At 40.9% G+C, this 10,289-nt stretch overlaps 1 protein-coding gene across 2 annotated transcripts; it reads left to right on the forward strand.

Annotated features, from left to right (window-relative positions):
• Positions 1 to 1,589: 1,589 nt before the first annotated feature.
• Positions 1,590 to 7,772, forward strand: LOC105736976 (proton-coupled amino acid transporter-like protein acs). 2 transcript variants are annotated; one of them, XM_086913526.1, is made up of 10 exons: positions 1,590 to 1,682; positions 1,747 to 1,818; positions 1,889 to 1,942; positions 2,024 to 2,119; positions 2,443 to 2,715; positions 3,175 to 3,526; positions 4,056 to 4,234; positions 4,363 to 4,550; positions 5,383 to 5,623; positions 5,997 to 7,772. In XM_086913526.1, exons 1-10 carry the CDS (start codon positions 1,609 to 1,611, stop codon positions 5,998 to 6,000), a joined length of 1,533 nt encoding a protein of 510 aa, XP_086769652.1. In that variant the 5' UTR covers positions 1,590 to 1,608; the 3' UTR covers positions 6,001 to 7,772. The 2 variants fall into 2 exon arrangements, with proteins under 2 accessions (XP_086769652.1, XP_086769653.1); XM_086913527.1 differs by lacking the exon at positions 5,997 to 7,772 and having other exon boundaries at positions 5,383 to 5,627.
• Positions 7,773 to 10,289: the final 2,517 nt, after the last annotated feature.

The raw sequence follows: 10,289 nt of genomic DNA on the forward strand, positions 1-10,289 counted from the left end.
TTAAATATTGGGTATCAATGATGATTATCATTACTATTTTAATCCTTTCGACGAAACACGAAATATTAATCCCTTTAAAATCCTACCGCACTGACTAATAAAAACAACTAACCGTATACACATAAGATAAAAAATAAAATAAAATTCGATTGTGAAATAATCTAATCGATTTTACTTAAATTAATATCATTATACGCGAAACTTACACTTTGTTATCGAATACCAAACAATCCAAAAAAAAAAAAAAAAATATCTTATCCTTCCCCAACTACTTTCATCCACGAAACGATGATAACTGACGACTAAACGTTATAGCTAATTAATTTCGAATTAAATAAGAACATCTCGACATTTATCGCAAGGCAATTTTCGATTCACCCTTCGATTCAGGATGAGGATGATTCGGCGTCCCTTCCTCCCCCCCTCCCTCCTCCCTCCGGTTAACCCGGTTGAAAAGAAAGCGGTTTGTCGCCGTAGCTTTAACCACGATTCACCAGGGTTCAAGCTCACGCCGATGATCCCTTTTATCCAATCCGTGAGGAGCCGCGAGGCGTTAAATCCCCCGAGGAAATCTCCGTAACTGAACTCGCGTTCCCGCTAAGTCGGTCAGCTCGGTCCACCCGACCGAGAGGATCACAATACCGGGGAGTCGAGGGGAGGGGAGGAGAGGGTATCCAGCCTTATTCTGTCTTTCCACCTTGTCCCTGCCTCCTCCTGCCTGGAAATTAGTTGCGCGATAAATTCGCGTTAATGTCGAGCGATCGGCCTTAACCATGAGTATGCCGGCGGACGAGACGCGCTCGTTTGTAAACCGTATTTCGAGAGTCGAACCAAGTTGCGTCGAATCGTGTCTTATTTCGGGATCGAGGATTAATGAAATGTTTGTGATTTTTTTTTGGAAGAGATTTCCAAGATTTTTCGTGCGATCGAAAATGTTTGAGGATGTTTGAATCTTCGTTGCGTAAGTGTTTGGAGAACAATGTCTCTTTTTGGAGTTGAATTTGAAGTAATTTCTCGAGGAGGATTTTTTTCTCGCGTCGTTACATAAGTTTAAAGAATGAAATTTTTTTGGGGGGAAATTTTTGATTCTTGATGATGAATGTTCGACGAAATCTGAATTTTGAATCGAACGAAGTAATTTCTTTTCCGAGAAGAATTGCGTTCGAGAACGTTTAAATCGTGGAATGGAATTCCATTTGGATCGAAGGAAATTTTTAACGATCCTTTCGAATTCATAATTAATCTTTAGATCGTGTTTTGTCGTTTGATTCAACGCTATTCTTCCTCTCTCTTTCGGATCGAGCTTTGAAAATTTATAATCGCGACTAATCGATCCGTGTTATTAAGACATCGTGGACAAGTTCGCAGGTATTTACGTATATTCGCGTACATTTCTTTCGGGACGAATTGGTTATTTTTGGTTAACTTTGGACACACGCACAAAATGTAAGACGATATCGTTTGAAAACTACTATCCGATCGATTGATACTACAGACTCAAAAGTTTCTTTTTTTTTTTTTTTTTCAAATTTAAACATCGACTCGAGCAACAAAGATTACTTACTTATAACCTGCAAATACGTTATTATCGCGCGGTTAGATCTGAGGATGAACGAGGAATCGGAAGGATCTTCCTTGAACAGGAAGGAGGAGGAGGAGGAGAAGGAGCAGAAGCAAGAGCCGTAAATATATTTTATCCTCAACAACATCTTGTCACGTTACGTATTACGTTTTACCGTGCCATAGGGCCGAGACACGGATGAACACGGAGCAAGAAAAACCTTCTGAAAATCTCGAAGTGTACGAACTGTACAACGTGTAAATACATTTTATTCCTTCTTGCCTCTACGTGTTAAATTGTTTATCATTATTCGCATTGTACGCATAGATCCGGGGCACAGATAAGCGAATCCGAGGAATTCTTTCAAAATCAGGACGACGTGTAATTACTTATCCATTTCAACCAAACCTATCTCCTTCGTTCTCGTCATTCGCGTTAAATCATTATTCGTAAATTATTCAGATCGGCGACACAGATAGACGAACCGGAAGCGTTCTCGCAAATCCAGGACGAGCCCTACGATCCTTACGCCCATCGAAAGCCTGCCAAACCAGTCTCGTAAAGACCATATCTCTTTTCACAATTTTCAAATTTTACTTACTGCTCTCGATAATTTCGTTTTCGCCATTCCTTTTTGTTAAATAATTATCGAAATCGATCGAATGTGATTCGAATTAAATTAGAAAATTTCCCAATTGCTTTCAGAGTCGATCGTTTTCCACAAAAGTTTCCCATTCACATTGAAAGTGAAAGATAAAACTATAAAAAATAATTGTGGAACGGACGAAGAGCGACGTATTTTTATATATAAAATATTTATATATATATAAATATAATTATTTAATCAATTACATTTAATGTGATGTAATTCACGATCCAAGCAACTTCAAGTCTCTGGCGACATTGATCAAAAGCGTGATCGGGACCGGATTGTTCGCGATGCCGAACGCGTTCGCGAGCGTCGGTTTGGTTATCGGAGTGGCCGGCACCATTTTGATCGGATTGCTGATCACGGGATGCCTTCACATTTTGCTCAAGATCCATCGAAAGATGTGCATCCGTTTGAGGAGGCCGATTCTCAACTACGACGAGGTGGTGGTCGCCACGTTGACGACAGGCAACAAAAAGCCTTGGCTCTCCTCCCGAATTGCGACGTTTGTAAATTTACATATATACATATATATACACGTGTGTATATATACGTAGATTTTAATCCTCGAGAAAATATCAGCATCTCTCATATAACAGAAATTTCCTTCTTTTATATATAATAATTTCATTCTATAAATCGAAGAAGGTTTTCATAACAATTTTCAATATAATTTTATGACTTGCTGATAAAAAGTTTGTTTGACTTTAAATAATTTAATATCGATATCATCCGAATGAATGATAAAAATTCAATAGAAAAATTGTATTTCAACTTTGAAAATTTTACAATCGAAATTAATACAGCATATATTTTATAAATTATTATTTCAAAGTAAATTTTCTTTACATACGTAATTTTCGAAAACGAATTGTAAAAAACATTAGTAGTAGATAATGCGTATATATTAATATTCGATCCGATCGTTCTCTTAAAGCTTATAATATAAGCGTTTCTGTTCCAGATGCCTGGTGGACAGCTCGATAATAATGTGTTACATAGGGGTGGGCGCGGTTTACGTGGTATTCATATCGGGGATCGTGCAAGAATTCTACGATTTCGAGGGGATCGATCACAAATACATCGTGCTGATATTGTTCCCGTTCTTCTTCGTGATGAACATGATGAGATACTTGAACGACATAGCGATCATCTCGATAATCGGCAACTTGTTCCTGTTCGTGGCGGCGGTGATAGCCGTGGTGTACGCGTTGAAGGACGGGATAGGCGATAAATGGGTTGTAATCAACCAGAACGTCGGCCTTTATCCGAAATTCGTCGGGACCGTGTTCTTCAGCATAAGCTCCCCTGGAATAGTGAGTTGGTCGTAAAACTTTTTCGAAACTTTTCGAACCATCACCATCGATTAAATCGCGAGAACAAAGAGCATATGTCGTGGACAAATCGATAGAACAGAATTAAAAAATACGCATAGATTGCACGCAGGAAAGTTTCTTTCTTTCGATTCAACAATTGTTTAAATAATATGCTAATAATTTTTTTTTAGCAAAAAAAAAAAGAAAACTTGGCAATGTTTCTCATTTAGCTAAATAAAATTCAAAATTTGTTCTTGAATTTGTTCTAGTTACTTTTTAAATTCCTTGCTCGCCCCCTTAATCTTCATCTTTCCTTCCTGGTTTTATTACCTTTTAAAGTGGAAAATAGTTGTTCGTACAAATATTTCGCATAATGTCGAATAGTTTATATATTTTAAATGTTTTCTGGAATACGTTTAGACTCGAAAAGTTACGAGCCTTGGCGCGTGGTTGGCGAAGCATTCGGGAATTTTGAAAAGATTTCGATCGATCTGGGAGAGGAATTAATTCGCCCCCTTAATTTGTTCAGATGCTGGAAGTGGAGCACGACATGAAGAAGCCATGGAATTACACGAAATTCACGGGGGTGTTGAACCACGGTATGATGCACATCACCCTTTTCCACACTTTCGTCGGTGTGATCGGCTATTTGAAATTTGGCCCCGACTCCAACGGCAATTTCATTCGAAACTTCACCACCAACGATCCGTAATAACACTTGATAACATCATTTCTCTACAAAATTATACATACATACATATATATATTTTTGATGGATTGACGAACGAGGAAAAAGAAGAAGAAGAAAAAAAAAAACGTTTATCGTTGTTGTTTAGAGCGACGATATTGGCACTGGTGATGCAAGCCCTCTCCATATATTTCACCTACGGCCTACAATGTTACATGCCGATAATCATTTTATTGGATCAATACATCATGCCGGAAGTCGACGATAACCGGCCTCGTGGTAAAATTTACTTCTTCTGGAACGTGATGATCCGTCTCATCGTCACTCTCATCACGTGTACGTATATTTCTCTCTCTCTCTCTTTTTTAGAATAAAAAAAAAAATACCTCTCGAAAAGTTGAATTATTCGTACATATCCGGAGATATTTGCGTTCAAAATCGATTCGAGCAATTTTTTTCTCTCTCGGATATGTTATCATCGCACCCTTTCTTTCCTCCTCCTCGCCATTTTTCCTTTCCCTTTCGTAAGGTAGAACTCGAGAAGGGGGTTGCATCGCGGATTGAATCTCTCGAGTTGCGGATCGATCGATCGCAGTCCATCGCAAGCTAGATATTACCAAAGTTGGAGAATCTATTTTGGGGAAATTTGTAGTATGGATAGCCTAGTTTCCCCCACAGAGAAACTCTTGGCGCGAGAGTATTCATCGGTTCTAATAAGGGACGGCTCGAACTTTTCCTCTTTTCGATCGATTCGCGAATAAAACGAGATAATTTCCTTGCTTCGATATTTTCCTTCAATTTTTCTTTCTTAAATTTGTTTGAAATTTTAAATATATATATATATATATATATAAGAAAATAAAAAGTTTAGAAAAAAAATTGAGGAGGAAAATCGATATTTACTCAGCACGTAGAGGAAAAAAAGAAAATTGGTCGAATTGTTAATTAATGCAATCTGGAAATGCAAATATACCTCGATGAATAATTCAACTTTGGAACTTTGGTGAGAGGCGGGGCGACATTAGCTACCCTAACCAAGAGCTAAATCATAAATTTCATTATTTCTTTTCATCAAAGTTCTTTCTTAAAAAAAAAAAAAAAAAAGCTTATCAAATAATTTCGAATGGCGTTGGTGCAAAATTAACCGGAACGTAAACCGAAATTACAGGTATTTTGGCGGCGATAATTCCGAAATTGGATTTATTCATGGCTGTGGTCGGGGCACTTGGCACGTCGACTTTATCAATCATTATTCCAGCCTTTCTCTACATTCTGGTGCATCACAACAATTACGGCACATTGAAATGGAAATTGATCTTCGGCTTGTCCTTGTTGATCGCCGTCTGCCTTATCACCTCCTACGTCATCGTGGTCAATTTAACCTTGATCATCGAGTTTTTCAAAAACAGGTAAAACTCTCCCTTTTTTTTTTCAATACATTTCAATCACACGATATCTTAGTTTCAGGATCCGACATCGCTTTTCCATTCTATATTTCATTCCTCTTTTTCTTCTTCTTCCGAATCAACCCATTTCCAGGGCGCAAACTTATTCCTTTAAAAACAATCTTGGTCCTCCTCTCTCTCTTCCATTCTCTTTCATACAACTACTTCATACAAAAATAATGTACAATACGATACAATAATTTCAATACACGTTAGAATGATAACGTTCTACATTTCATTCCTCTTCTTGCGAATCACAGATTGGACACAGTCTTACAAACGCGCTCTATATATATATATATATATTTCCAACACTCGTCCCTTGCCCCTCACACAGGTAGAAACCAGGAGGAGACGTTCCTCGTCGACGATCGTCGAAGATAGCCGCGCCAATCTTTTGAAACTTTCCAAAAAAGAAAAAAAAAAAAAAAAGGAAGGAGGGAATGGAGAAGAGGAAGGCAGGGACAACGAAAGGAGATGATACAATTGGGGAGGGGTATAATCGCGTCGGATCATCCAGCCAGTCAATCCGGCTTATCAGATACGCACGAAGGACGAGGACACGCGTGCAAAGGCATTCGAATGCAGGGACGCGTGTCACCGTGCACGCGTACAAATGCCTGAGTTAACGGGTGGCCGTGAGTGGGAGAGGGCAAAAGCGGAGACATAGAGAGAGAGGAACCCCTTTTGGCGGCTCCCTCTTACCCTCTCCCTCTCCCTCTCTCTCTCTCTCTCTGCGTGGAGTTGTGGAACTCTCGTCTCTTTGTCTCTGTGTTCTTCGGCTCGAGTTCGCTCTTACGGACTGACTCTGGCTGGTCGTTCATCCGTTTGCCAATTCAAGGTGGTCGCGTTCATTACTGTGGGTGGAATATAACGGGTGGAGTGAAACGAAAAACCTCGTTTTTCTTTTTTCCCCTCGCCTCTGTTCGAAGGCGAGGTTCGAGAAGGCACGATTAAAGAAGATTTGTTGTTTGGAGAATCTTGGTTGAAGAATGGGTGTGACGGTTTGAGCAGGCTTGTTCGAGTTTGGAGAGGTTGGAAGTTTTTTTTTTTTTTTCTTTTTCTGTGGATGGAAAAGTAAGTTTGAAAAAGGGGTTGTACAGCGTATATGTAACGAGTGCATGGAATAACTAATAATAATCTTAATAATCTTTTAAGCGTTTTGATTCGACGAGTTTAATAAAATAGAATACAAGAAACGGTTTTCTTTAAGTTTCTTCTTTTCGTAAGTTTGACGAGTTAAAGTAATATTTCTCCAACCTATATATATAAATTATATTTCTAATTCGATCTTTTCCTTCCAAGGGATTATTCATCCTGATTAAAAATTTAGCGCGCAATTCTTTTTTTTCTCTCGATTTAAACCGATCGAAGAGTGTCGTATTACATATATATATATTACAAAATTGATTCGAAATTAATTCTTAATTCTGTTTAAAACAACAATATCCTGCAAAAGAAGAAGAGAAGAAAAAGGATACCGTGTGACTTGGTACGAGCGAAGAGAAGGGGTGGTGGTTTGCACCTGTTAGCGCACATCCGAGTGATTAAGAGAGGATTACGGGCGCAGAATTGGACGAGCACGTGCGCCTCTTTTGCGGTGTAAATAACGAGTTCTTTGGGAAGGGTGTCTCTGAGGTTTTTTCTTTTTAATTGGTAAGGACGGTCCTTCCCTTCGGTAAAATTGCAGGGATTAGCTGTAGGCTCGAGGTGCACGTGCACTTAAATGGTCGCTAATTAACCGAGCGTGAGCACCGGTTACTCGCAATCGATTCTCTCCAACGATTCTCTCGTAATAGGAGCGCGTTACGAAAAAAGGAAGGAAGAAAGAGAGAAAGAAAGAAGAATAAATGGCGTATTGTGTATCGTCACAACGATTCACAATTCGAGCGTTATTGAGAAATACACCATCTTTGGTGATTCTCAACCAAAATTTGACGACGCGTAAGATAAATGGATTTTATTCGGTTTATCGATCGATGTAATTTTATATTTTGTAAAATTAGCATATATATTCGCCTGTGAAACAATTACTATCTCTTCGGTTCAAACGATCGAATAAATGTATGCACACACGCTTCAAGAATCACATTAAAATCACTGATCTATCATATTACGTATCACAACGATCAATTAACCCTTAAAGTTTTCCTTTCCTTAGCGAGAGATAGAACTAAATCTAACTAAATCTAGTTGAGAATTACTCGTCACGATCTATCCATCTAGCTATACGTATTCCGAAAGAGAAAAAAGAATATACATATTTTGAGAGAAGGAAAAAGAGGTCGAAGGAAATTTTTCAGGGAAGGAAGCGGATGAAAGAAAATGAAGGAGAGGATATTATTAACCAATTTCATTTCAACGCGACGCGTTGCAGTGCGTGGCGGCCCAGAATGGGGCTTTCTTAGCGGCTTTCTTCCCGGAGGATCCTCCTATCCTCTTCTTCCTCTCTTAGCCACCGTTGAAACTGAGTCCGCCCTTATCTCCAGTTTGCAAGACTGGCTCCGGTAATACCGTGCGCGGCTAGAAACCCTTGCGAACGAGAGCCCCGTGAAATATCGCTAAACGGCTTGTACCTTCCCTCCTCCTACCCTCGCGCCCAGATACCACCTTTCTCCTCCTCGTTTCTTACGTTTCCCCCCCTCCGTTTTCCCCGAAATCCTTGTATCGCGTGTCGTATCTCCGACATCTTGACTTTTTCCCGAGACCGATTATAAGTTTCGTTAAGGTTTTTCCGATGGCTCTTTACGTGATCACACGAACGATAAAACTTGCAATAAAATTCAAAGAAGATAATTCCAACACTGTGCACATTTATGTATACTTTTTAAGTTTTTTATTGTCCGACGAAAAGGCCAGGCTAAAGGGTTTCCCAACACTTGCTTTTAAAAAAAACGCCTTATCGTATATCCACCAAAACCCAAGAAAAGAATCTTTTAAACGTGTAATCGAACTGTAATTCTTACGTTTCGAAAAATCGGTGGACAAACGATCCAATTTCTTATTAAATTCTAATAACGGGAGCGGCGGCTTTAAATTCGAGCGTGCCCGGGACGAGATCACAGGCGAAGAACACAGAGGTGGAGGTGGAGGAAGGTGACGACGCCTGGAACAACGGCGAGGAAACGAACGAGCGCGCTTCATTATACACGACGCTCGCACGCTTCGTTTGCCTCCGGAAGTCGTGCTTTAGGAGAGGGTCGCGCGTCGGTGGGTGGATGACAGAGGAGGGCCATCCTCCTCCCCTCGTGAGGTAGAGGAAAAGAGATCGAGGAGAGGGCTGAGAAGTAAATGGTGGTGGGGGAGGAGGGGGGGGAGGGTACGGTTGGATTAATACGATCGCAGGGGTGGCTCGCAGCCGCCACTCGCAGCCCAACTCGTGGAGGAACACGCGAGCGGAGAGAAACGGGCGAGATGTATAATGCACCCCTTTGCTTGTCATCGAAATTATACGCCGCCTCGACACTCGACCCCGTTTACGACTTCCATCTTTCTCCCTCCTCCTTCTCTCTCTGTCTGTCCATCGGTGGATTCGTCCGTGCCGTAGTCCTGCCAGGCAGACAGACAAGCCGAGTTTGAAGAAAATTAGGAGAAGAGGGCGCGTCTCGAGTATGGCGGCGCGTAACGAGCTGTTGTCGTCGAGAGAAAGAAAGGAGGGAGGGAGGGGAGGTTTGCTCTCTTCGAACGTTTCGAATTAATATTGGTATTTGTCGAGTTTTCTCTCGTAACGAGCTAGCCAACGACGTTGGTTGGCTTGGAGAACGAGGAGAATTAAGAAATCCTCGCGGGGGATGTTTCTTCGAGAAGATGAAGAACGAGTACAATCGGGATATATTGTTGACTGTTCACTTCCGGATCGTTCACTATCTTATAAAACTCGTTCACGTCGAATCATTCGCGTTGTTTCGACGATTAAATTATACGCGGTGAAGAATTAAATTAAGTTGAATCTGTCACAATCGCTTTGATATCTTCTCATCTTCCACAAAATGATCCAAACCCGGTGGTAAAAAGAAAAATTCATTGGAGGATCAACCGAATTTTCGAAATATGTCGGAAGCGAAGGGAAGGGTCGGTCGCGCAATAAAGGCATCTGGAAGAAAGATTTCAACCCTTGGAGTGGCGGAAGAGGGAAGAGATGGAACCAGGTTACGGGGGTTTTTAATAAAATCAGGCGATCGTTGAGGCGTGTCAAATGGAAATATGCACGTTCAGTCGAGGGATTTTGCGGGCGGAAGAGAAGCTTTCCCGTTTGTAAAATGGGGGGTGCGACTCGATAACGATGGAATTCATCCACCCACACTCCCCCGCCCGGGAGGGGAGGAGGCGATAGGGATAGACGCGGGGGAGATGCGGGGAGAGCGAGCCTGGATGATGAGAAAAATCTCTTTTTTTCCTCCTCTCTCTCTCTCTCTCTCTCTTTTCTCTGTCTCCCTCTCCCTCCCTTTATTTCCTTCCGTTCGGCGGTGTATCGTAATCAAGGAGGCGCGAGGTGGATTAGCGAGTTTCGATATCGTGGAAGGTTTTTTTCCAGGATCGACTGACTGGCCGAAGGAAATTTTCCGCGAGGCCGACCAATATCCTCTCGATTGATTTGAGAAAAACGCTGGATTTCCATATATATATATAT

This window comes from Apis florea, unplaced genomic scaffold (assembly GCF_048593485.1).
Source record: "Apis florea isolate Af1SG1 unplaced genomic scaffold, ASM4859348v1 contig_3496_pilon, whole genome shotgun sequence".
NCBI classification, from domain to species: Eukaryota; Metazoa; Arthropoda; class Insecta; order Hymenoptera; family Apidae; genus Apis; species Apis florea.

Excerpts from the sequence above, each read along its gene's own strand:
- LOC105736976 (XM_086913526.1), top strand. The coding sequence starts at position 1,609 with ATGAACGAGGAATCGGAAGGATCTTCCTTGAACAGGAAGGAGGAGGAG. Across the intron at positions 1,943-2,023 it reads TTTCAAAATCAGGACGACGT|ATCGGCGACACAGATAGACG; the intron begins GTAATTACTTAT and ends TAAATTATTCAG. Across the intron at positions 2,120-2,442 it reads AAGCCTGCCAAACCAGTCTC|CAACTTCAAGTCTCTGGCGA; the intron begins GTAAAGACCATA and ends TCACGATCCAAG.